This window comes from Pogoniulus pusillus, chromosome 38, assembly GCF_015220805.1.
Source record: "Pogoniulus pusillus isolate bPogPus1 chromosome 38, bPogPus1.pri, whole genome shotgun sequence".
Lineage (NCBI taxonomy): Eukaryota > Metazoa > Chordata > Aves > Piciformes > Lybiidae > Pogoniulus > Pogoniulus pusillus.
This window is the reverse complement of record NC_087301.1, coordinates 9367695-9391600: the sequence shown is the minus strand read 5'-3', so window position 1 is coordinate 9391600 and position 23906 is coordinate 9367695. Positions and strand designations below refer to the sequence as shown.

Genomic DNA, 23906 nt, shown 5'->3' with positions numbered 1-23906 from the left:
CCCCATCGCTATAACCTGTCTCCATCACTGTAACCTGTCCCCATCCCCGTAACCTGTTCCCATTGCTGTAACTTGTCCCCGTCACTATAATCTGTCTCCATCCCCATAACTTGTTCCCATCCCCATAACTTGTTCCCATCCCCATAACTTGTCCCCATCACCCTGACAGGGCTGGCAGCCTTTTATTCCCCTCCAGTCTCCTGGCCCTTCTCCTAGATGGGCATCACATTTGCTGCCTCCAGTCCACAGGGAGCTCAACAGTTAGCCAGGACTGCTGGAATGTAGTGGCGTGGCTTGGGCAGCTCTGGCAGTGCCTTCAGCATCCTTGGCTGGATCAAGGGGGACAGGAATGTACAAGGGAGACTCCAACAGAGGCTACAAGGATGTGTGAGGGTGCTGGAACCCTGGAGTGGACTGCCCAGAGAGATTGTGGAGTGTCCTTTTTTGGAGCCTTTTAAACCCCACCTGGATGTGTTCCTGTGTGCCCTGCCCTGGGTGACACTGCTCTGGCAGGGAATTTGGACTCGGTGATCTCCAGAAGTCACTTCCAACCCCTGCCATTCCATGACTCTATGATCCCATCTGGTCCCCTAGACTTGTGTGCACCTAAATGGTGCAGCAGGGCACAAACCATTTCTCCTGGGAGCATGGAAGCCTCATTCCCTTCCTCTGCCCTGTCCTCCCGCTCGGGGGCTGGGTGCCCAGGAAAGAGCTGCTCTTGCTGCTGAAGACTGAGGCAAAGAAGGCATTGAGCAGCTCAGCTTCCTCCTTGTCCTTTGTTGGTGTGCTCCACATCTACCCAAGGAGAGAGATTCTCCTGGGCTCTCCTCCCGCTGCTGCTGGATCTACAGGAACAGTTTTTGTCATCTTTCCCAGCAGGAGCCAGATTCAGCTGGGCCTTGGCCCTTCTAATTTTCCCCCTGCAGTGTCTCACCACACCTTTATAGGCCACCTGAGTGCCTGCCATCAACTCTCCTCTTATTCCTGGGCTCCAGCCCAAACCTATAACAACAACAACAATGACAACAATCACAATTATGCTAATAGCAATCATCAATAAATGTAGTCAACCCCCAAGCAGCCCCTGCAATGCACCCAAACCCACCCCTGAAATACAGGCAGCATCTTCCCATGCTGGAAAATCCCAGAGCCCCACAAGTGTCCCACCCATGCCCACTGCAGCAAAGCTCCATATGCAAATGCATGCAGATAAAGGGGGTGTGGTTCCTGTTACACTCTGGGGAGAAACACTGGCTCTGTGGCAGCACTGCAAGAGCTGAGCTTCCCTTGGGGTTCTAATCCACAAGCAGCCACCCCAAACAGGGGGTGCCCAGACGGGTCTTCAGCAGCAGCCCCATCAGAGGCTGAGCCACCTTTCCTGGAAGGTAATTTAGTGCCATCCCCAGCCCAAGCTCCACACCGACCGGGCGTGAAATTAGCTCCAGCAAGCTGCAAATTTGCCACTAATAAAAATATTTAGCAATTGGCTGCTCTTTAAATCAGCAGCAGAATATTTCTCTGCCTGCCTCAGCTCCTGCTCCCTCTGCATTCTAATCTTCCAGCCTCGGGGAGCTCCAGCTGGAAACCTGCAAGTTCAACCACAGCACCGGGAGCTTTAAGTCGGCTCCTACAGCACTTCCAGCCTCCCCCCCAGCAGCTGAGTCACCTCCTGCTGTGGTCATCTTGGTCATTTTGGCCACGGGGATGAGCTGGGGATGGCGGATTTAAAGGGTGTAACCCCAAAAAGGCTGTCCTGACCCAAACTCACCCCACTGAGCCAGCTCTGTGCTCAGGGGGCCAAGGGCACCAGTCCTGGCTGGGGTCATGAACAGTGTGGCCAGCAGGAGCAGGGGAGTCATTGCTGGAGGCTCTGCAGAGGGATCCAGTCAGACTGGCTGAGGCCAAGGGATGAGGTTCAGCAAAGCCCAGGGCTGGGTCCTGCCCCTGAGGCACAACAGCCCCAGGAGGGCTCCAGGCTGGGGCAGAGTGGCTGGAAAGTGCCCAGCAGGAAAGGCCCTGGGGGTGCTGGGTGGCAGCAGCTGAAGGGGAGCCAGGGGGTGCCCAGGTGGGCAAGAAGGGCAGCAGCAGCCTGGCCTGGCTCAGCAGTGGTGTGGGCAGCAGGAGCAGGGCAGGGATTGTGCCCCTGGGCTGGGCACTGCTGAGGCCACCCCTTGAGTGCTGGGTTCAGCTGTGGGCCCTGAGTGCCAGGAGGACACTGAGGAGCTGGAGCAGGGCCAGAGAAGGGCAGCAAAGGTGGGGAAGGGTCTGGAGAAGAGGGCTGGGGAGGGGCAGCTGAGGGAGCTGGGGGTGCTGAGCGTGGAGCAGAGGAGGCTGAGAGGAGACCTCATTGCTCTCTGCAGCTCCCTGCCAGGAGCCTGCAGCCAGCTGGGGCTGGGCTCTGCTGCCAGGGACAAGAGGAAATGGCCTCAGGCTGCATCACAGAGGTTCAGGATGGCCTCGAGGGCCGGGATGGGGCAGCACCTGGAGGAAGGTCCTTCGAGCTCCCTGTCACCAGGACAGCCAGGACTGATGTTGGGAATATTGGGATGGGCTATGGCATGAGCACCAGAACCAGGACAAGGATCAGGACTGGAATTTGGACCAGGACTGGGACTGGGACCATAATCAAGACTAGAACTGGGATGAGGACCAGAACTGAGATTGAGTGGGACTGGGACCAGGATCAGGAATGGGATTGAGTCTGTGCAGGGAACATGTGGGATCAGGACTGTGATAAAGACTGGATTTAGGACCAGGGAATGGAACCAGGATCAGGACTGAGACCAGGATTGGGATCAGGACCCTGACTGAGATTAGGACTGGGGTTAGAACCATGCTGAGGACTGGGAATAGGACTGGGATCAGGATCGGGTCCAGGACTAGAATAGAGATTGGGACCAGGATCTGGAGTAGGATTGATTTTGAGATTGGGAATAGAGCTGGGATAAAGACTGAGATCGGACTGGAAGCAGGACCAGGGATTGGAATCAGGAAGAGCATCGGAACAGCAGTGAAGGCAGGGAGCGGGAGCCCATCGAGACCGAGGCCGGGACCGGCTCCGCAGTGAGGGCAGGGACCGGGAGCCCATCGAGACCGGGACCGGGACCGGGACCGCAGTGCGGGCAGCACCGGGAGCCCATCGAGACCGGGACCGGGACCGGGACCGCAGTGAGGGCAGGGACCGGGAGCCCATCGAGACCGAGACCGGGACCGGCTCCGCAGTGAGGGCAGGGACCGGGAGCCCATCGAGACCGGGACCGGGACCGGGACCGGGACCGCAGTGAGGGCAGCACCGGGAGCCCATCGAGACCGGGACCGGGACCGGCTCCGCAGTGCGGGCAGGGACCGGGAGCCCATCGAGACCGGGACCGGGACCGGGACCGGGACCGCAGTGAGGGCAGCACCGGGAGCCCATCGAGACCGGGACCGGGACCGGCTCCGCAGTGCGGGCAGGGAGCCAGACCCCGCCGTGCGCTCGCGCCTCTCGCGGCCCCGCCTCCTCGTCCCTCCCGCAGCCAATGGGAGGCGCCGTGCGGCGTCGGGCGGCGCTGATTGGCTGCGGGGCTCGGTTGCCAGGGCTCGGCGGCAGCATGGCGGCCGCGGCGCTGGGCACCGGCCCGGGCGTGGTGCTGCTGCCGCTGCTCTGGGGCCTGGCGCTGCTGCTCTGCCTGGCGCTGTCCCGCGCGGCCGGCCGGGCCCGGTGAGCAGCGGGAGGGGAGGGCTGGAGGGCAGGAAGGTAGGGCCGGGCCGGGTGCTGAGGCCGCTCCGCCTGCCTCTCGCCCTCCCCTCAGGTTCGCCGTGGTGCCGGTGGCGCTGGGAGCCGCTGTCCTCAGCGCCGCGCTGCTCCTCTTCCCCCGGGAGGACGGGAGCCCGGCCTCAGCCGCCGCCGAGGAGGTGAGCCCCGTGGAGCAGCCGGCGTGGCCGGGCGGGACGTTACCGGGAGGAAGGGCCCTGCTGCTGCCCGCGGCCCAGGGCTTGGATCTCTGCCTCAGTGCTGATCCCACACCGAGCCCCGGGGATGGGTCCCGAAAGGTCCCAGCAACTGCCCCGGGGGTGGCGTTGAGCCTTTACCTCAGGAACGGCCCCCACGAGTGCCTTGAGCACCTGAAGATGTGTGGCCCCGGGAGGGCCCCAGGGGCAGCTCCGAGGCCCTGGCGGGGGGACTTTGCCTTGGGGGTGGCCACCACCGGTGGCCCAGGTTCGGATCTTTACCTCCTTACCTGACCCTGGTAGCAGCCCTGGAGGCCGGGGATGGGCTCAAAGGGTGCCTCGGGGCCCAGGGTTGGGCCTGTAGCTCAGGGGTGTCCCCAGCAGCAGCCCTGAGGCCCTGGGTATGCCCCTAGAGTCCAGGAGTGGCCCCCAGGGGTGCTGGGGGGCCCTGGGCATGGATCTGTAGCTCAGGGGTGCTCCCAGCAGCCCCCAGCTCCTCCTGGTCTCTGTCTCCAGCACAGGCTGCTGTGGGTGTAGGCAGTGTCACTCCTGCAGCAGCCAAAATCCCTTACTTAGGTGTGAGCTGTGGGGTTCAGCTGCCCATTCTCCCAGCCCCAGGAGGGCTCTGTGCAGCAATCACACTCATCCTTTTATTCCCCTCCAGCTTTGTCCTGAACTCTAGCAGCTTCTGCTCCCCCTCTGCTGTGCCCTTTCACTGCTTGGTCCTTGGCTTGCTGTGCTCCCACCTGCCTCCACCTCCCAGCGCACCCTGGAGCTCTCCCTCAGCCTCTGACTACTTTTTCTCTCATTCTGCAGCCTCTCATTTTCCCTCAGCTCTTTTTTGTGCTTTAGAACCCAGTTACTGCTCTTTGAAGGTTACCTTTATCCAGGGTCTGGGTGAGGGCATTGAGGCTCCCTCAGTGAGTCTGCAGATGGCACCGAGCTGGGTGGCTGTGCCCATCTGCTGCAGGGTAGGGAAGCTCTGCAGTGGGGTCTGGACAGGGGCCAAGGCTCATTGGGTGAAGTGCAACAAGGCCAAGGGCCAGGTCCTGCCCCTGGCTCACAGCAGCCCCTGGGGAGCTGCAGCCCTGGGGGGGTGTGGTTGGGAAGCCTGGAGAGGGGCCTGGGGGGGTGGCTGCAGTGAGTGAGCATGAGGCAGCAGTGCCCAGGTGGGCAAGCAGGCCAATGGCCTCCTGGCTTGGCTCAGACACAGGTGGGCAGCAGGGGCAGGAGGTGCCCATCCCCCTGTGCTCAGCACTGGGCAGGCCACAGCTCGAGTGCTGTGCTCAGCTCTGGGCCCTGCTGCAGGAAGGCCATGGAGGGGCTGAGCCTGTGCAGAGCAGGGCAGCGAGGCTGGAGAAGGGCCTGGAGCAGCTGGGGGTGAGGAGGGGCTGAGGGAGCTGGGGGGGTCAGGCTGGAGCAGAGGAGGCTGAGGGAGACCTCCTTGCTCTCTGCAGCAACCTGGGGGGAGGTTGGGGCGAGGAGGGGGCAGCCTCTGCTCCTTGGGGGCAAGGGACAGGAGCAGAGGGAATGGTTCCAGGCTGCCCCAGAGCAGGCTCAGGCTGGAGCTCAGGAAATATTCCTGCCCTGGAAGGGTTCCCAAACCTTGGAATGGGCTGCCCAGGGCAGTGCTGCAGGCAGCATCCCTGGGGGGGTCCAGCAGTGTGTGGCCCTGTGCTGGGGGCCATGGTTTGGTGCTGGGTCAGGGCTGGGCTGGGCGAGCTGGGAGGGCTCTGCCAGCTGGATGAATCCCTTGATTCCCACAGCCCAGCATGGAGCCCTCGATTTCAGACAGCTCCTTGTCTGCATTGGGGGATCTCCCTCCCCCCAGTTTTGGGTCCCATCAAGCTACCTGCGTGGCTGCTGCCTGGGCTAGCAGCTTGCGCTCTCCCAGAGCTCTTTGAGGTCTGAACACACAAAGTTTGGTGGTGGTTTAGGTGCTGTTTCCTCTGTTCTATTATTAATAGACATTAATTATTGCTCTCCAAGCTCCCGAGCTGGGTCAGTCCCTGCTAACGGCGTTCCTCCGTCCCCCCCCGCCCCTGCTTGCAAGGGACCTGCTGCTGCGAGGGCTGGAGGCGCGATGAAGGGCAGCTCGAGCGCTCTGTGCCCGGGAGGCCAGCAGCTCTTTGGATCTTCAATCGGACTGGACCAGCCCTGGCTATCAATAATGCATGGCCTGGGCTCTCTGCGCCCGCACTCTGCTAATTGGCTAATTAAAAAGTGCAGCGTGCGGGAGGCGGCGGCGCTGAGCTCACAGGGGACTGCTGCGGCAGCGCCGCGGCTCAGCCTCTGCCGCTGCGGGTTGTGGAGCTGAGCCGGGGCTGAGCGAGGGAGTCCCAGGAGCTGCGAGGGTGATTTTGTACCCAGCTTCCTCACTCTGCCTCGTCTTGCCACTGGATCTGCTGATTTTTAAAGCTTTTTATCTTTCCTCCCCATTTCCCTTTTAAAAGAGAGGAGTTTTGCTCCTTCTTGCAGTGTTGGGAGCCTTAGGGCCAGGGAGGGCTGCTGCAGGTTCTGACTTGTGTTCTCCCCTGTGCTGCTGCTCCCTCGGTGTCACCTGCCACACAAGTGGCTGTTTTCCAGGAGAAAAAGGTTCTTTGGGTCTTTTGTCACACCTTCCACTTCCCATAGAGAGCATCTGGGTCAGGAAGGAAAAGTGAGAAGAGAAATCTCTGGAGACATTCCAGCTCCCCCTGGGCGTGCTCCTGTGTGAACTGCCTCTGGCGGCCCTGCTCTGGCAGGGGGCCGGGCTGGGTGATCTTTTGAGATCCCTTCTGGGGTTTGGTGAGGTCTGGCTTTCCTCTGGAGTCTTTCCTAGGAGGTGATGTTGCAGACTGAGGCTGCACCAAGTGTTGTGATCTTGGCTTTCTACCTCTCCCCAGATCGTGGACACCTTCTTCATCGGCCGCCTGGTGCTGCTGGCTGTGATGAGCCTGGTGGTGCTGGGCTGCCTCTTCCTGCTCCTCATCTACCACCTCCTGGAGCCAGTCTATGCCAAACCACTCCATGGCAGCTAGCAGCGGCAGCCTGCGCCCAGAGGAGATCTCAGTTTGATGGCACTGACCCAGAGCTGGGCAGCAGGAGGCTGCAGGTGTGGGCTGTGCCAGGCTCAGAGAGGGCCAACAAAGCAGGTGAAGGGCTTCACTGCCACCCAGCACTGCAGCCTTCAGCTCTGAAAGCAGCACCTGCACCGAGCAGCACCAGCAGCTGCCTCTGCAGGAGGCTGCAGTTCAAGCCTCTGCAGGCTGCAAAGGTGCTTTAACCTCTCCCCCTCTTTGCACTCAACACTGGAGCGGGCCTGGGCTGCTTTGTTCCCGTTCCCCAGAGGTGCTTTGCTACTGTTTCTTTTTCACTTCAGTTTAATAAAACTCTTCATTTATTTAGCTTCTGCTGCCCCGGAGTGACTGTGTCCCTGCAGACTGCCTCTTCCCCTTGGAGGGTGTTCTTTGGAAACTCAGGCTGTGGATTGTTTGGGATGATCCCTTTGGCTGGAACCCTTTGGAGTGGAGGAGGGAACAAAACAGGGACACTAAACTCTCCCTCCCCTGCAGTCAGGTGCAGGGGTTCAGCTGCTGGCAGGGGGAGGGTGTTTGTCCTGGACTGTTATGTGACCGCTTCAGTGCAGGGAAGGAGCCTTTCCCATCCAGACCGTGGCAGGAAGAGATTCCCAGAGGTGCTGGAGGAGGTCAGCTCCATCTCAGCTCCTGCTTTGCAGCCCCAGATGGCCAGAGCTGCTCAGCTCCTCACAGCTGCTGTGACTCCAAAGCTGAGCAGCACAGGAGCCCTGAGCTTCGTGCAGGGCAAACAGCCCCAAAGCCTGAGGGCAAGAAGCTCACAGCTCTCACACAAGCTTTGATTTTCTCCTGGGCAGCTCCTTCCAGCCCTATCAGTCTCAAAGTGTTGCTGCCAGGACATGAAAGACAGACAAAGCAGAGCCAGCAGGCACAGAGGCCTCACTTCCCCTGCAGAAAACACTCTGGTACCTGAGGCCTAGCTTGGTCAGCTCCAGGCCTGCAGGTGCGCCTTGAAACAGGGCAGAGGTGCTGCAGCAACATGCCAGGGCTCCTGCTGCTGGTGGAGTGAAGGCCTGAAACAAAATCCATCTTTAGTTCACCTCAATCACTTCAGAAGGTAGAGAGCTGCCCTCACAGCTGCCTGCGGAGTGTCAGTCCTTGTGCCAGTGCAAAGGGGTGGTCACAGAGCCTTGCTGGCTGTGCTGGCAAACTGGGCCAGCTGGAGATGGCAGCATTTAGTCAGGCCTCGAGTCCAGCAAGCAGAACCCACTGCAGAACCACCTGGGCCACTAAAAGCACCTGCAAAAGTAGGAATGTGAAGCTTCTTCCAGTTCTGTGCTGTCAAAGCCCAAGCTCAACCTCTGCTAGTCTGCCACTAACCTCAGGCCAAAGGCTGCCTGCAGGGCTGGGGAGCAGGAAGGGCTCTGGCACCGGGAGCCCATCTCAGCTCTTCCCTCCCATCCCATTAACTGGGGCAAGAGCTCCATGTGCTCTCCCTCCTGAGCAGGCATTCCCAGCCCCATCGTCCTCCCCGGCCCAGCAGGCAGGGAGCAGCTGGCTGAGCTCAGCCGGGCCCTCTGCTGTGTTTGTTTATCCTGGGCAGCTCTGCTCCCCGGGCCGGGGCTCTCCAGACGGTTCCTGTTTATTCTGGGGAAGGGAAGGACGGCGTCAAAGAATCGGTATGAGCCTGAGCTGCCTTCCAGCCACCCCCAGAGGGGGTTATTTTGCTGCCATCCCCCACCCCAGACCTTCAGCTCTTGGAGGATGACTTCTCCCTTGCACATCTGTCTCTGTCTAGCACCTTGAGTGCTATAACTTCGCAATCAGTGCGCAGCAGGGGGTGGCTTTGGCTCATGCCCCAACTGCTCCGGCTGGTGGAGGTGTGGGGAGCTCAGAAGTGGCTGCTGGAGCCAAGCTCTGACCCAGCTTTCTCCCAAACCTGCAAGCAAACGGTCCCAGCTTTCCTCATGCTGGTTGCTCCCAGTCCCCAGGAGCCAGCTCCTTGCAGCTCAAAATCCTGTGCTAAAGCCCAGCAAGAGGGAAAACTTCTCTCTTGCAAGAGTGGTCAGGGATTGGCACAGGCTGCCCAGGGAGCTGGTGGAGTCCCTGGATGTGTTCCAGAAACCTGGGGCCATGGTACCTGGGGCCATGGTTTAATGGCCATGGTGGGGTTGGGTTGACATTGGACTGGATGACCTTAGAGGGCTTTTCCACCTGGAACAACTTTGTGACCCCGTGAGAGAACCCTGCTGTGCCAGGAGGGCTGCACTAGCAGAGTGCCTGAGCTGCCCTCAGGAGGGCTGGCCTCTTCCCTGCCCTTCCTTCCCTGCCTGGCTCACTGGAAGGAGCAGGGATGCTCCTGCAGCGGGATGCTGGTACCCAAGGGCAGCTGCTCTAGATGCTCTTGCGTGCCTGCAGGAAAAGCTTCTTGATTTCAAGTCCCTGACTGGAGGCCATTCCCCACCACTGCTCTGCCTAACTGTCCTGGCAAGTAAAATCCACTCTGTTTGCCCCTTGGCCCTGCTGACTGCAGCCTCCTGCTGCCCAGTCCCACTTTGCCTTTAGCTGCTCATTAAAAGCCCTTCAGCACTGGATGCCACCAGCTGTGCCCCAGCCACCTCTTCACCTCCACAGCAGCCTGCCCCTTCCTGAGACACCTCTCAGCAAGACTCATCTGGAAGCTGTGGCTGGAGATGTCACCTGGATTAAAACACAAGCTCTGTGTTTGCCAAAAGGGCACCAGGCACAGGAGCATGGCACAGCTCTGGGTGAAGGAGCCCTTGGGGCTCATCGAGTCCAACCCTGCTCTATCTCTACCAAGGCTGCTGCCCTCAGCACCACAGCTCTGCAGCTTTCAAACCCCTCCAGGGATGGGAATCCAACCTTCAGCTGCTTGCACCCAGCACCTCCACAGCCTTTCCTGCTGGGCACTTTCCAGCCACTCTGCCCCAGCCTGGAGTCTTTCTGAGGCTGTTGTGCTCCAAGGGCAGAATGCAGTCCTGGGCCTTGTTGAACCTCATGCCATTGGTCTTGTCCCATCCATTCAGCCTGGCCTGGTCCCTCTGCAGAGCCTCTGATCCTGCAGCAGATCCCTCCCAGCTTGGTGCCATCTGCAAACTGACTAAGGGTGTCTCAGCCCCCATGTCTGGATCATTAAAGAGGCTTGGGCCCAGCACTGAGCGCTGGGGACCCCACCTGGGGACAGCAGCTGCGACACAGTTCAGACAATTACTTCTCCCCACCCACAGGACAGCAGCAGAGGTGTTGGATGTGACCTGTGCCAAAGTGGGTCCTGGCAGGGGAACAGCAGCAGTCCCTTCTCCAGCAGGGCAGGAATGAGGCAGGGCAAGTTTCAGCCTTGTCCCGGAGCAGCCTGGAACAGTCCCATGGCCGTGCAAGCCCCAGGGACCCCCTGGCCCTCCCTCCCCTCAGTCTCTCCCATCTCTGCAGGAGCTGAAATTTTCTTTGGCTTTTGGCTCCTTTTTTGGGTTGTTCTTTTTTTTGTTTTTCAGGTTTAGAGCTGCCAGGGGCTGACTCCTGCTGCCCTTTCTCCTCACTCCTGGCAGCTCAGCCAAGGCTGCTCAGACTTTCCAAGCACGAGCAGCCCTAAATCTGTCCCGGAAAAACTCAGAGCAGCTGAAAGAGCAGACAGGGGGTGGAAGGGAGGGAGGGAAAGGAAGAAAGAGAACCAAAAACCCCAAACCAACCTGCATGCAGGGCCTGGGGGATGCTTTTCACTGGAAACTGCTTCAGCTTCCCCCCGCCCCAGCTCCTTCTCCACAAGGTGGAGGATGATCAAGCAAAGCTCAGCCACGTGTGCACCAAACGACTCTCCTCAGACCAGCGCCTGGCAGCTCCTCCTGGGCTCCTTCACACTCGTGCTGCCAGAGGCCACGTCTGCCAGGAGCCACACAGCGATGCCATGCTGCCAGCCCCTGCGTCTCTGCTAAGGGCAGAGCCTCACATGGGGCCTCTCCCTGTGGTTCATTGGGGGGGGGAGGAGGGGGGTCGCCAGGAGCGGGGGGGTATTGCCCTGGGAAATTGGAGCAGTTTGGGATTTTGCTTCTCCGTGTCCTGCTTTCTGCCCCTGGCAGCCAGCACATTTTCAAGCCCCACTGAGCATCTTCAGTCAGAGTGGAGGGGGCCGAAGGCTGTCGCCATCCAGCCACCCTGGCGATGTGCCTGCCCGTCCCTGCCGTGTTTCCGTCCCCCTGCAGGGGTTCACAGGGAGCTGATCCAACTGCTCCGCAGGTTTCCTTCTCTCACCTTTTTTTTTCCTCTTGGCTGATGAAATCAGCACTTAATAAAATCACATCGGACCCAGATGTTTTCTCCTCGGGCTGAGATCCAAGGAGGTGAAGTCAATTAGAGCTCAGATTTATACCTGGCATTAAGGCAGTCCCCGGCACCCGGGGCAGAGCTGGAGTCTTCCCCAGCACCACCCGCCGGTGGTGAGCAGGCTGGGAAATGCACCCCAGCTCCTCACACAAAGTCGGGGGGGCCACAAGTGCACAGCTGCCCCCGCCTTAATGGCGATGCTGCTGGAGCCTCCCGCACCCGGTCCTGCCCGGGGGAGCTGCTGACTTAACCTCCTGAGGACTGCTAATTAGGAGGTGTCTGACGAAGACCATCATCAGCTTGCCCAAGCTGGACTGCGAGCGGCTGCCCAGCGAGCAGCTGTGCCCTGCGTGGCTGCAAGCTCGTCTGGGGCTAAGCAGTGCAGTCTGGGGGCACAAGCCCCAGGAAAATGCTGCTCTGGGCTTTTTGGTTTGCCTCGCGGAGGTGCAAACCCAGCTTCATTTAGGCTCAGTAAAAGGCCTGGGGTTGTCCTTTACGGAGTTACTTTGATGCCGTAAGTGATCTGGCTCAGTCCTCCCGGTCCGATATCCCCGAAATACCAGGCGCCAGGACGGGGCAGGCTTGCCGAGAGGCTGCCCACGGACGAAAAGCGAGAAGGGCACAATCCTTGCCCCCAGGTGCACACAGAGCCCTGGCCGAGGAAGGGCCTGGGGTGGCAAGGCAGGGTTTGCAGGGTTTTATTAATAAAAAGGCCGACGGCGAAGGATCGGCCCCGACGCGCAGGCAGCGGCGGCCCCGCGCTGCTCCTCGCCGCCTCCCTCCGAAGCAGCCCGGCGCCGGCGCTGGCAGCCCCGCGGGGTCCCTGCCTGAGGCTGTGCCTCGGCTCTGCCGAGACCAACACGCTCCCGGCGTGCCCCAAAGCCTCTCTCCTCCCTCCGGCCCCTCGGCTCGGGGCGGCTCGCTGGGGGCAGATCAGAACTCCTTAAACCTGCGGGGAGAGAAGCGAAGGGGCTGAGCCTGGAGGGTGCCCTTCGGTGTTGGGATCAGGGAGCGCCGCGGTGCTGCTGGAGAGATGGAAAGGCTTTGCCGGGCTCCCCCAGCCCCATCTGCACCACAAGCCAGGAGGAGAAGCAGGCGCACGGGGGAGATTCAGCCACCATTGTGCCACTGGCCAAAGCTGAAAGGAGCCCAGAACCCCCCCAAAGCATTTGAGCGTCTTCTGTCCAAGCTCCTCCAGAGCTCCCCAAAGCTCTCTGTGGCGTCGGACTCCTTTCACAAACGGAGCCAGCTGCTTCCCTCGGCACAAACCAGCTGCATTTGGTGCAAACAGGGATGGTGCCAGCCCGGTCAGAACAGTCCTTGGCCCAGCCAGCCCTGGCACAAGAGAGTGGAGCCCACAGCCCTCCACCGGCGGCCCGAGAAGGAGCTTTGGGCCGCACTTACCGCACCACGAGCCCAGACTATTGCTGTGTCACCTGCAAGCACAAGACACAAAGGAGGACCAAACGTTTTGGGGGAGGGGAGGCTGGCACCCCTGGCACCCCCACGACTGGACTAGCTGTAGCCTCTTGCCCTTCGGTGCTTGCAGTGCAGCTTTGGTGGCAATTAGAGTGGGGTCAGGGCTGCTGCGGAGATCACTGTGGTGGCAATCGGTGGGGCCAGGGCTGCTGTGATCATTGTGGTGTCAATCAGTGGGGCCAGGGCTGCTGTGGAGATCATTGCACCCTCACTGCCGTGCTCTGGGTTTGATTAGCCAACCCAGGCGCCCTGCAATCAAGCTCATTAGCGCAGGGTGGAAGCCAGCCTGTAAACGTGGCCATTTCAAGGGCATTAACTGATGCCAATCAATCTCGGCTAACGGCTGCTAAAGACGTGCTGCCCACCCGCCTGGCTGCACTCCCTTCCCTGGGCACTGTGATTTGATCCTTCTGATTCCCACATCTGGATCTGAAATGATCCTGGGCCGAGCCTGCCAAGTGAAACTCGGAATCAGGGCGAATCAGGCTTGGGTTGTGTTTAATCCTCAGGGATACTCACACCGAGCTACTTCCCATCCAGCACTGACTCTGTTAGCTGCACGCTAGAGCTACAAGACACGAGGACCAAGTTCAGCACCAAGAGAGTCTGAGGAGGCAGCAAGGGCTAAACTCCCCCTGGCGCTGCCCCGGCTCACGGTGGACAGGTTGTCTCCTTGTGCCCGCAACTGGCAGCCACGGGGCAGACTGCCTGGTGGAGCCCGCGGCGGTGCAGCAGGGCCAGCAGGGGGTCGCAAACCTCCCTGCGCAGCGGCAGCCACGACCGGCCCCGGCGCGGCGCGGGCTGGCACCGGGCAGGCTGTACGTACCCTCTCTGCCGCGCCATGGGGCCGCACCACCCACGGACCTCTTTGACCACCACACGAGTGAGGAGCTGCAGGAGGAAAGGGAGAGGATTGCCACGGGGCCAGCGGCTCTGCAGCCGCCAACCTCAGCCTGAGAGCTGCTGCCACCGAGAGGGATCTTAAGGCTCTTCCTAAGGAAGGTCACACCCTGTGCCAGGAGGAGGCTGTTGGGAAAAGCTAAGTGGATGGAGGCAGCGTTTTGGCACAGCCGATACAGGGTTTGGCAACCTACCCTATGCCTGGCTGCCTTGCGCCTGGCTGTCTCCTGAGGACCCCCTCCACCGGTGAGCACGGAGATAAAAGGGAACCCTTAAACACCCAGGGGGGCAAAATGAGTTCCACTCAGGAGGGACCTACCAGGCAAGCCAAGACGTCAGCTGCTATCAGCATGTAGAAGACGTTGTTCCAGCCCGTGGGCGAGATGAGCCCTGCCAGCAGTGGCCCCAGCGCGGCACCTGCCAGGGCACAGGAGCCGTGTCAGGAGACCAAGGCAGAGGGGACCAGGACCCACCCAGTGCCACAGCAGCAAGGGGAAATAAACGCTTGGCATCTCCCAGATGGACCTACCTATGGATCCTGTGCCATCAATGATGGCTGTGACGGTGGAAAGGGCTTTGGCATTTCCTTTGAGGGACTCGTGGGTTCCCTGTGGGCATGGAGGAGCAGAAAGTAAGAAGGAAAACAGCTCTGGGGGCTGCAGCTGGCAAGTCCTGGCACAAGTGAGGCCACTCACACCCCGGGCAGCAATTCCCATGTGTTGGACCCAAATGTGGATGTGAAAGCCAAACTTGGGCACTGGCTGCAGCCAAAGCCCAGCAAAACTGGAAGTGCCAGCAGCAGGCAGCAACCACAGGTAACTTCCCAGTGGATTTTTCCCACTCTGTGCTTCGAGGGAGATGCAGTGGGGCCAAAGCAGAGTTGTGCAGCCAAGGTGACAAAGCATCACGTTCAAGGGAGGCTATGAGCACAGCAGCAGGTGTGACAGCCTGGACCTTCTCTGCTGGGCTTCCAGAGGCTTTGGTGGTCCTTAGGGTCCCTTCCAACCCAAACCCTTCCGTGAACTTATGAATTCCAGCAGGCCTTGGGGACTGGGCAGCTCCCTGCTGCTGGCATCAGGGGGACCATGGGCCTGATCCAGCCACTCTGGGTGCTGGGTGCTCAGCAGCTGTGAGCTGGGCAGATTGGTTTTCATTGAGGCAGAGCTTGGTGCAAAGGAGCAAACCTGTTTGAAATGCTATTCCTGATGCAAGAAGGACAGAAAGAGCAACTCCCTGGCAACTCCCCGGTCCTCAGCACTGCCCCTCCTCAGCACCATCCCCTGCTAGCTGTGGTAATCCCCATGTTGCCTTGGACTGCAGTGCAGGGGAAGGTGGGAAAGGCTGGGAAGAGACATGTGGTAAGGAGTCTGGAAATAGGGAGGTTGTCTGGAAATGCAAAGGCTGACACCGGCTGCCCAGGGTGGAGGCATTTAGAAAGGGCAGAGATGTGGTGCTGAGGGACCTGGTCCAGGCCCAGCCTCGGGAGAGTCAGAGAACAGCTGGACTGGATGAGCTTTCCAGCTGAAAGGATTCCATGATGCCAGACCCCCCCTGAGGAAGGCAGAGCAGCCTTCGGGCACGGCAGGGCCTGCCAGGTGTCTTACCAAGTCTGCCGACACGGCGGTGGTGATGAGCGCGTAGGGGCCGTTCACCAGCGCGCCACACACCACCAGCATCGCTGCCAGGAGCCAGGGAGAGAGGGAAGCTTTCAGTGTCAAGCAGCAGCAGGGCATCGACTCCACCCTCCGCAGCCAGCAGCAGACGTCGCTGTCCTGCTGCCCGCTCACCTCTGTTTGACCAGCAGATCCCACCCAGCAGGCACTGAACGCTCACCTGGCTCCACCCTCCCCCCCAGCCCCGCCTGGGAGCCCGGCTGGGTGCAGAGCATCCCCCACTGCCCATCAGCAGTGGCAGCTGTGTCAAGCTTCTCACCTATGGATGTGCCGATGCCGTTCTGGCCGATGTAGTTGTACAGGAACAGCTGCAAAAGAGACACAGACCAGCCCAGCTGTGGCTATGGCAGCTCCTCTGCCAAGCCTCCTCCCTGCAGCGGCACCCGCAGGACACAAGGTGAGGCCCCGAATTATAGCTGGCACCAAGCAGCCTTCAAAGAGCAGCCAGGGTGGGAGCCGAGGACGCCCTTGGCTCCATGTCCCACCACCTGCCTGCCAGCTGACATCCCTGGCAGCTGGCACACAGAGGTGCTGCTGCAATTCTCATCCCCGTGGGGCTTGCCTGCTTCCCACCAGTGAGGCCAAACGGTGATCTGCCCCCTCAGTAATGCCAGGGGACCTGGGCACAGCCTCTGTGCATGCCAGCTTCATCAGAGAGAAGAGGCTCAGGGCCCAGAGCTGGATTGCAGCTAAGTAACTGCATTCGGAGCCAAACGAACCCTGGGCGGGTGCTGGGGGACATTGTGCCAGCCAAGTGCCAGTGCAGCAGGACACCTTCTGGGGGCAAAGCAAGGAGGCCAAAGCTGGACCTGCGCAGTGCAACCCTCAAGGCCTTGGAACAGAGCAGATTATGGCAGGACGGAGGAACAAAAGCTCCCTCCGGAGAGGCTTCCATCTGTCAGGGACTCTCCGATCCCCCCCAGCCCCCATATCTGCATGCCCAGCCCCGGGCGCGTCCGGGCACGGGATCGGTGCAGCTGCGCGCGGGGCGCGTGACCTGCCCGTCCCGGGGCGCTTGGGGCAGAGGAAGGGAGCGGAGGAAGGGAGCGGAGGAAGGGAGCGGAGGAAGGGAGCAGTGACTCAGAGCAGCCGCAGCAGAGGCTCCCTTGTGACCAGGCCCCCTCCCCCGGGACGTACCATGGGCGCGGCGACGACCAGCATCACGCAGCAGGTGGTGGCTCTGCCGCCGGCGTAGTCGGAGATGAGGCCAGCGAAGATGCCTCCTGCAAGAAGGGGCCGCAGAGATGGCTGGCACCTCCCAGCAGCGAAGCTTTCCCTGGCTGAGTGCCAAAGCCACTGGCATGCAGCACCAGGATGCTTTCCAGTCCTCAAGTCATCCCCGACCCCCCCCAGCTATGCGACCAACCTAAAATGCCCCCAACGTCAAAGAGGGTCGACAGGTCCCCAGCTTCCTTGGCTCCAAAATGAGCTGTGAGGGAGAGAAGAGTGGTGAGGAGATGCTCCCCGTGCCCAGCCCCCCCCCCCCCCCGCCTCCCTGGCCTCCAAACCTCACCAACGTTGACGATGTAGAGGGGCAGCCAGTAGAGGAAGGTGTAGCTCACCAGCTTGGCAAAGAGCAGGCACAGGGAGAACTCCACCACACCCTGGGAGGAGAGAAGACATCAGAGAAGCCTCCTTCTACCCAGCTGGAGGAACTCCCCCAATTCCTTGCCCGTGGAGTGACCTCTGGCCCTGGGCTTTGCTCGTTCCAGCATCCCTGTCATGGTGGAAGGGCCAGGCCACGACTCACAGGTATCTGGAGTGCCCCAAGGAAGCTGATGGCTTCAGGCTCCTCCGCTGGCTCCTTGGGGCTGTTGAGGTGATCTTTGCTGCTCTGGCCCGAGATGCTCAGCGGCCCCTCACTGCAGGTGATCCCTTCAGGATCCTTCTCGCTGCAGGTCACCCCGCCAGGATCTTCGTCAGAGGCCGTCTAAGAGCGAGCCGAAGGCAGGAGGTGAAGCTCTGGCTGCTGGAAGGGCTGAAGCCTCAGAGCTGGTGCTGCAGCATGCCCTGGTGGAGGCTGCCAGCAGGACAGCAGTGAGCCTCCCGCACCCTGACTGAGCAGCGACTTACGTGGTGCAGAGGTGGACTGCAGCCAACGTCCTCGGGATCTGCCAGCAGGAAGGAGATTGCATGAGCCTGGGGCAGCCCTGCTCCAGCACCCCACAGCAGGGAAACATGGGGCTGAGGAGCCCCTGGGGCTGGGCTTCATCTCCAGGCTGAGAGGAGTGACCCAAAGGATGCTGACCAGCTGCATGGTGCTCAGGTCCACATCCCTGCTTGCCACAGATTGGGAACAGGTATTTGGGGTTACCGAAAGCACTCAGGGATGGGTAAGGAGGAAAGGTGTGGCCCTGCTGGTTTCAGTCTTGCACTGGACACCTGCTGTGCCCCAGCTGACACTCACACTCCACAAGGAAGAAGAAGCAAATGATGCCCACAACAGCGATGATGATGCCAGGCACGATGAAGGACAGGCCCCAGGCAGAGGACACCCAGACACCAGCGATGAGAGACCCCAAGATGTTGCCAACAGAGGTGTGTGAGTTCCAGACGCCCATGATCAGACCTCTCCTGCAGGGACAGAGCGAGGGTAGGCATCACCAGGGTGGCTGCTGGGGCCAGCAAGGGACCAGGACCAGGCTGGGACATGCCGGAGTAGCACTCACTTGCCCTTCCCGAACCAGTTCCCGACGCAGGTCACAACAGAGGGCCAGCCAGTGGTCTGCACCAGCCCATTGCACACCTGGCAGGAGGTAAGCAGCACCACTGGCACCCAGCGAGCACCAGCTCAATCCATGGAGCACCATTCCACAAAATCCCAGAGCCCAGCATGGAGGGGGCGGGAAGGGACCTCTGGGGATCATCCAGCCCAAGCAGCTTGCCCAGCAGCACAGTGCCAGGGGGGTTGGAAGCTCTCCACACAAGGACACTCCACAGCCTCTCTGGGCAGCCTGCTCCAGGCTCCAGCACCCTCACCACAAACAACTTTCTCCTCCTCTCCACAGGCAGCCTCCTGCCTGCCACTCTCTGCCCCTTGCCCCTTGGCCTGCCACTGCCCACCACTGCCAAGAGCCTGGCCCCAGGCTCCTGCCCCCCACAGCTCCTTCAGCTCTTGCTGCTGAGCACTCAGCAGATGCCCTCTGGGGCTGCTCTCCTGCAGCCTCTCAGCCCCAGGGCTCTCAGCCTTTGCTCCTCACACAGCTGCTCCAGGCCCCTCAGCAGCTTCCCAGCCCCCACTGCACTCTCTGCACCACTGCCCTGCCTCTGCCCCTGGGCACCACACAGCTGGGCCCAGCACTGCACACGTGGCCTCAGCAGGGCACAGCACAGGGCAGCACAACCTGCCTTGCCCTGCTGCCCACACTCTGCTCCATGCCCCCCACCACACCTTTGGCCTCCTTGGCCCCCAGGCCACACTGCTGCCTCCTGCCCACTTGTGCCCCCCAGCACTGCCAGCTCCTGCTCCTTGCAGCTGCTTCCCAGCAGCTCCCCCTCAGCTGTGCTGCTGCAGGAGGTTGTTCCTGCCCAGGGCCAGGACCTGCCCTTGCCCTGCTTGGCCTCCCTCAGGTTGCTCTCCTTTCAGGCAGCTGCACCCAGCAGGAGCCTCCCTCCCCCAGGCTCTTAGGAAAACTCTCAGTTTGGATTCTCTGTTTTCCTGCCGGGACAGCCCTGGAGCCATTTGCATCATTCCCGTGGCTCAACCGGGAGCAGCTGGAGCTGCCAAACCAGCCCTCGCCCTGCTGCCCGAGCCAGGCGTGCCCTGCGGTTTCGGTGCCCACGCTGTGCGCGGCTGTGTCCTTCAGGGTGCGGCCGTGCCAGGCCACCTCCTGTGTGGGCACAGAGCCAGCCCTGACCCCCGCAAAGACCTGGGATAAGGCCAGAGCAGGACTCACTTGCATGACGATGAAGTACCAGAGGGCGTGGATGTCCCAGAAGTAGCCGAGGCCGAAGAGCAGGGTGAAGAGGCCGCTCAGCACCATGCCCCCTGACAGGTAGTAGCGCAGTGGGAGGCGCTCCCCGAAGATGCCGCTGCAGAGAGGGAAGAGCGGGCACAGAGCTGGCACAGCACTGGCACCCACGGCTGCTCCCACACCCAGCTGCTGCCAGAGCCCCGGGCAGCTGCCACCCCCCAGCTGCTCTCCCCTTGGCACGACCCCAGCCTGCTGGGAGCCAGCTTCCCGGCGGACTGGTGCCGACTGGTGTGCAGCGGCCCTGGTACCTGATGAACATGCCAATGGCGTAGGCCACCAGGAAGGCATTGTCCAGTGCCCCGAAGAGCTCCTTGTAGTTATCCCCATCTGCAAAATCAACATTAGGGCCATGTCAGCCTGGCCCCATCCCCTTTGCCCTCCCTGTGGCCACTTGTCCCCTGCCTCCAAATCCCTCCTCCTCATTTCAGGGGCTCCTGGAGTGTCACTGGTGCCATCAGCACTGGGTCCCGGCCCCATCCTGGCCCAAATTTCGCCACTTTGGTGCCCTTTGGTCTGAGGGCACTGGGGCCAGTTCACGCTGCTTAATTACCTCCGGTGCCTAACGAGCCACGACCTGGCTCAGGGCAGGGGTGAGCCTGGCTTGGTTGCCAGGAGAGGAGTTTGTGGGGTGACTTGTAGGGTATCTGAGCCTTACCAAAGGGTGCCCAGCTGCACCAGGTGCTGCTGTTGGAGTCATTGTGGGGGTTTGGGCCCAAGGCTGAGCAATTGGGGTGCAGTTGGCTCTGTGAGGTGAGAAAAGGGGTGAAATGTGGGTGCTGAGGGACATAGGGGTCCCCACGTGCCCTCTGGCCATGGCAGGAGCTAACCTTGACGATGCTGATAGGCTTTCGGGACAGGTGGTAGCTGCTGTAGCAGAGGAAGGTCAGCACCAGTGTCAGCCCTCGGTACCTGTGGCATCAAGCAAGGAGAAGGTTGGTGGGACAAGGATAGAGAGAGGGACAAGTGGTTTATCACCATCCCAGTGGGCAAAACCCAGCCTGGTGGGGATCACAAAATCCTAGAATGAGTTGGGTTGGGAGGGATCATCCAGTTCCAAGCCCCTGCCATGGGCAGGGACACCTCCCACCTCACAGCCTCATCCAGCCTGGCCTTGAACACTTCCAGGGATGTGGAGTCCACAGCTTCCCTGGACAACCCCTTCCAGTATCTCAGCACTCTCACAGTCAAGAACTTCTTCCCAATGCCCCACCTAAACCTCCCCTGATGTTTTGGGCATCTCCAGCGTCCCCTTAGCTGTGCTCTTCTCCCCCCTACCCCAAAATTCCTGCTTTCTGGAGGAAGAATATGCAGCACACAGCCAGTCTGAGCCCGCTTGGGGGGCAAGGTCAGGATGTACCCAGGCGGCTCCGCGGGGGTTAGACAGAGGGGAAGAGCCACACCCGGGGGCATTTCTCCCACCAACTGGGACTCTTCTGCCCCAGGAGTAAGCTGAACCGGCTCAGCCGCCCCCAGACAGGCACTGCCGTGGCTCTGAAAAGAGCCAAGCTGAAGCTGGGGGGGAAACAAATCAGTTTTTCCGCTCCTTGAGCTACCATCCCAGCAAACCAGGGGTGAGCAAGAGCCCTCCCGGCGTCACGGGTGGAAACGGGGCACGAGGCAGCAGCTGAGTCACCATTCCCGGGGCTAACTAAGGACAGGCTGGAAAAAGGAAGGAGGGGGAGGATGCCCTGAGCAATACCTGCCCAAATCCCTCCGCTGCATCCCCATTTTATCCCTTTGGTTTGAGTTCAAGGAGAGGCAAAACCGCGGCTTGGGCTCTAGAAGGGGAATGCTGCTCCCCGCACAGCCGGCGGATGAAGCTTGGAGAGTCCCAGCCAGGGTCCGGCACCCTGCGGAGCAGGATGAGCACTCCCAGGGGGCCCCATCCTGCCTTCAGGGAGGGTCTTAGGGCAGCGCAGAAGCTGTGAGCCGTCGGGGGCGGGGGGGGGGCGCGGCACGGGGAGGTGGCACAGGACTACTCCCGGCCGGCAAAACCCCAAATCAAAGCCTTTTTTTGGCAGTCTCAGCCTGTCCTCTTCCCAGTTTCGCTTCCTCATGGGACGGCAGCAATTAAAGGCACCCTGCAAATCCAGGGCAGCTCCTTGCTCCAGGGCGCAGGCTCTGAGACACAGTGCAGCTGAGAAACTCCTGGTTCTCACCCCGAAAACATAACGAACCCCCCCAGCCACTGCGGGCTGCAGCAGGGAGAGAGAAGAGAAACTTCCCGTGCAGCCATCTGGGTTTGCTGCTACCCAGTGGGCCCTGGCAGGGTTAAAAAGCCGCAGCACGAGGGCAGGTTTGGCAAGAGACTGCCCGAAGAGAAATGCGCTGGGTCAGGCCGAGGCGGCGGCGAGCGCAGCGCCGGGCAGGAGGCAGCGCGACCGACAGCATCCCTGCGCTGGCCACATCCCAGCGCTTTCGGAGGGTAAGGCTGGCCACATCCTGTCACACTTCGCGGGTGAGGGCCTTGCTGGGTGCTGCTGCACATCTCGAGGTCTCCCTGCAGTCCCCCTGCCCGGCCCTGCGGTGCCAAGCGGGGCTTGCTGCCCTCTGGGCCCGGGACGGGTCGTGCCCACTCCGCTGGTCTTGGGCGCGGTGCTGTGCTGCAGCCAGGCTCTCTGTGCCCCGGGAGCGATGCCCACCCTTGGCGGGGTGCAAGAGCCCGGGCAAGTGACCACAGCTCCAGGGCTGCTCCCTGGGCAAGTAACCCCCAGTCCAAGGCTGATCCCTGTCCTGGTGCCAGTCCCTATCCTGGTGCTGGTCCTCAGGCCAAGGACCACCGTTCCGTGGCCAGGCCCCAGCTCACTGCCGGCTCCGAGCAAGCGGCCCCCGGCCCAGGTCCATTGCGCTGCTGTTGGTCCCTGCCTGATCCCGAGCCCGTCCCCAATCCCCGGGACGGTGCCGATCCCGGTGCCAGTCGCCAGGCAAGTGACGCCCGGTGTAGCCTATCCCCATCCTGCTGCCGGTCCTTGGGCAAGCCGGTGTCCCGATCCCCTCAGCCCGTCTGCCCGCGGTGCCCCGTTCCCCGCTCACCGGCTGTCCCGGGGCAGGGCACGAAGCAGGCGGACACCGGGGGCGAGCGGTGCCCTCATGGCGGGCGGCGGAGCAGCTGCCGCCCCCCCCACCCCCGCGGCTCCTTATCACCGCCCCGCGCGGACGCCGCTCCCCGCCCCGCCCGGCCCCGCCCCGGCGCAACGCCGAGCCCCCGTCCCGCTCCGCTCCCGGCGGGGACCCACCGGAACCCGATCGCCGAGGAGGGGAGGCGTTGGGCACGGGGAAAAAGCGGGGAGAAGTCCCAGGGGGCATCCGCCCACACCCCGTGCGGGGCTCCGCGGCGCGCCCCAGGTGCTGGTTTTGCGTTTTCCCGGTTTGTGGGGTTATTTTTCCGGGGGAAAACGCTGGCAGTAACTTTTCCACTCACTTCGCCGTTGTCAGCCACCCCCACCCAAACCAAAAAACGTCTTGGGCCCAGATTTTGGCTAATCTGACCCAGCCACGCTTTGGGGGCAATTTGTAGGGATTTGGGGTTATTTGCAGGGATTTGTGGTTATATGTCGGGATTTGGGGCTATTTGTAAGGATTTGGGATTACTGACAGGGAATTGGGGTTATTTGTAGGGAATTGGGGTTGTTTGCAGGGATTTGGAGTTATTCCCAGGGCCCTGGGGGGTGGTGAGGTGAAGGAGCAGCGATGGCTCTCCTTAACCATCATTCCTTTGGAATGCTCCTTCCATACACATTCCTCCATCATCCTTCCCAGGGTGCTCTCAGGAGCTGCTGTTTGGAGAGCTGGAGCTGGGGTGCCCGGGGTGTGAGCACGGCCCTGGGGACCGGCCAAGGAATCACTTGTCCCCAGCTGCCCCAGCCCTGAAGTCAGTTTGGAAACACATTCGGCCTTTTGTTTCCCTGTAAAAGCTGCCGGGTCGGATCCTGCCCTTCCCAAACCCACCCCAGCGCTCGGGCTGGGCGTGAGGCAGCTGCCCCTGACGCAAGCAGGGGTTAATGAACAGCGGCGGGCAGCGGGAGGGCACCGATGAATGATTGCCCAGCGGCAGCCGAGGGGCATCCTCCGGCCCCGGGGTCGTGGCTTTGCTCTGCGCCCAGCGGGATGGCCGCGGAGGGAAAAGCGATCAGCGGGCACAGGCACGGGCACGCTCGGCCGCCTGCCCTTCCTGCCGCGGTTAATATTGGAGAGCGGCGGCAGGCTGCGAGGGGGGAGCATGGTGCAACCACCGCCGCGAACTGGGGGGTCTGGGCAGATCGGGATGACAGAAGAGGGCGTCTGGAGCTCCTCCTCCAGTCAGCCCTGGGAAGGGACGGAGAGAACTCACCCCGAGATTACATCCAGGTTTTTCCTAATAAAAGAAGCTCCCTCCCAGAGCAGTCGGAGGTTGTGAGAGCAGGGCTCGGGGACAGAGCTCGGCTCATGTCAGTGGAGGAGAGGTCCTCACCCGGAAGAAAGTGAAGGAGCAATAAATACTTGGCTCTGGATTGTGACCCGAGAGGAGAAGGGAGGGGGAAGCAAGAGGCTGAAACCTCAAACGCTAAGAGCTATTGACCCCGAGCACCTCTTTCGTCCTCATAGCACACTGCAGA

General features: G+C 61.3%; 2 protein-coding genes across 5 annotated transcripts; one reads left to right on the top strand and one right to left on the bottom strand.

Annotated features, from left to right (window-relative positions):
* The first annotated feature begins 3573 nt into the window (after positions 1 to 3573).
* On the top strand, positions 3574 to 7316 carry TMEM218 (transmembrane protein 218). The gene is made up of 3 exons (XM_064173295.1): positions 3574 to 3700; positions 3792 to 3894; positions 6816 to 7316. Exons 1-3 carry the CDS (start codon positions 3591 to 3593, stop codon positions 6948 to 6950), a joined length of 348 nt encoding a protein of 115 aa, XP_064029365.1. The 5' UTR covers positions 3574 to 3590; the 3' UTR covers positions 6951 to 7316.
* Positions 7317 to 11967: 4651 nt separating this feature from the next.
* Positions 11968 to 22428, bottom strand: SLC37A2 (solute carrier family 37 member 2). Of its 4 annotated transcripts, XM_064173348.1 has the most exons (20): positions 22345 to 22428; positions 20139 to 20220; positions 19967 to 20054; positions 19560 to 19638; positions 19234 to 19369; positions 18007 to 18083; positions 17745 to 17911; positions 17411 to 17448; positions 17088 to 17267; positions 16851 to 16941; positions 16704 to 16766; positions 16475 to 16560; positions 15597 to 15645; positions 15269 to 15342; positions 14194 to 14272; positions 13984 to 14081; positions 13591 to 13655; positions 13284 to 13332; positions 12690 to 12721; positions 11968 to 12234 (listed from the first exon to the last, which is right to left on the bottom strand). In XM_064173348.1, exons 1-18 carry the CDS (start codon positions 22401 to 22403, stop codon positions 13290 to 13292), a joined length of 1554 nt encoding a protein of 517 aa, XP_064029418.1. In that variant the 5' UTR covers positions 22404 to 22428; the 3' UTR covers positions 11968 to 12234; positions 12690 to 12721; positions 13284 to 13289. The 4 variants fall into 4 exon arrangements, with proteins under 4 accessions (XP_064029418.1, XP_064029419.1, XP_064029421.1 ...); XM_064173349.1 differs by lacking the exon at positions 12690 to 12721; XM_064173351.1 differs by lacking the exons at positions 12690 to 12721; positions 13284 to 13332.
* Between the last annotated feature and the right edge of the window lie 1478 nt (positions 22429 to 23906).

What these genes read in the sequence shown, in the direction of transcription:
- TMEM218 (XM_064173295.1), top strand. Translation starts at nt 3,591, where the DNA reads ATGGCGGCCGCGGCGCTGGGCACCGGCCCGGGCGTGGTGCTGCTGCCG. An exon ending in CGCGCGGCCGGCCGGGCCCG is followed by an intron (nt 3,701 to 3,791) that starts GTGAGCAGCGGG and finishes CCCTCCCCTCAG; the next exon opens with GTTCGCCGTGGTGCCGGTGG. An exon ending in CCTCAGCCGCCGCCGAGGAG is followed by an intron (nt 3,895 to 6,815) that starts GTGAGCCCCGTG and finishes ACCTCTCCCCAG; the next exon opens with ATCGTGGACACCTTCTTCAT.
- SLC37A2 (XM_064173347.1), bottom strand. Translation starts at nt 22,403, where the DNA reads ATGAGGGCACCGCTCGCCCCCGGTGTCCGCCTGCTTCGTGCCCTGCCC. An exon ending in GTGCAGCTGGGCACCCTTTG is followed by an intron (nt 19,639 to 19,966) that starts GTAAGGCTCAGA and finishes TTGATTTTGCAG; the next exon opens with ATGGGGATAACTACAAGGAG. An exon ending in CCGCCGTGTCGGCAGACTTG is followed by an intron (nt 14,273 to 15,268) that starts GTAAGACACCTG and finishes CCATGCCCACAG; the next exon opens with GGAACCCACGAGTCCCTCAA.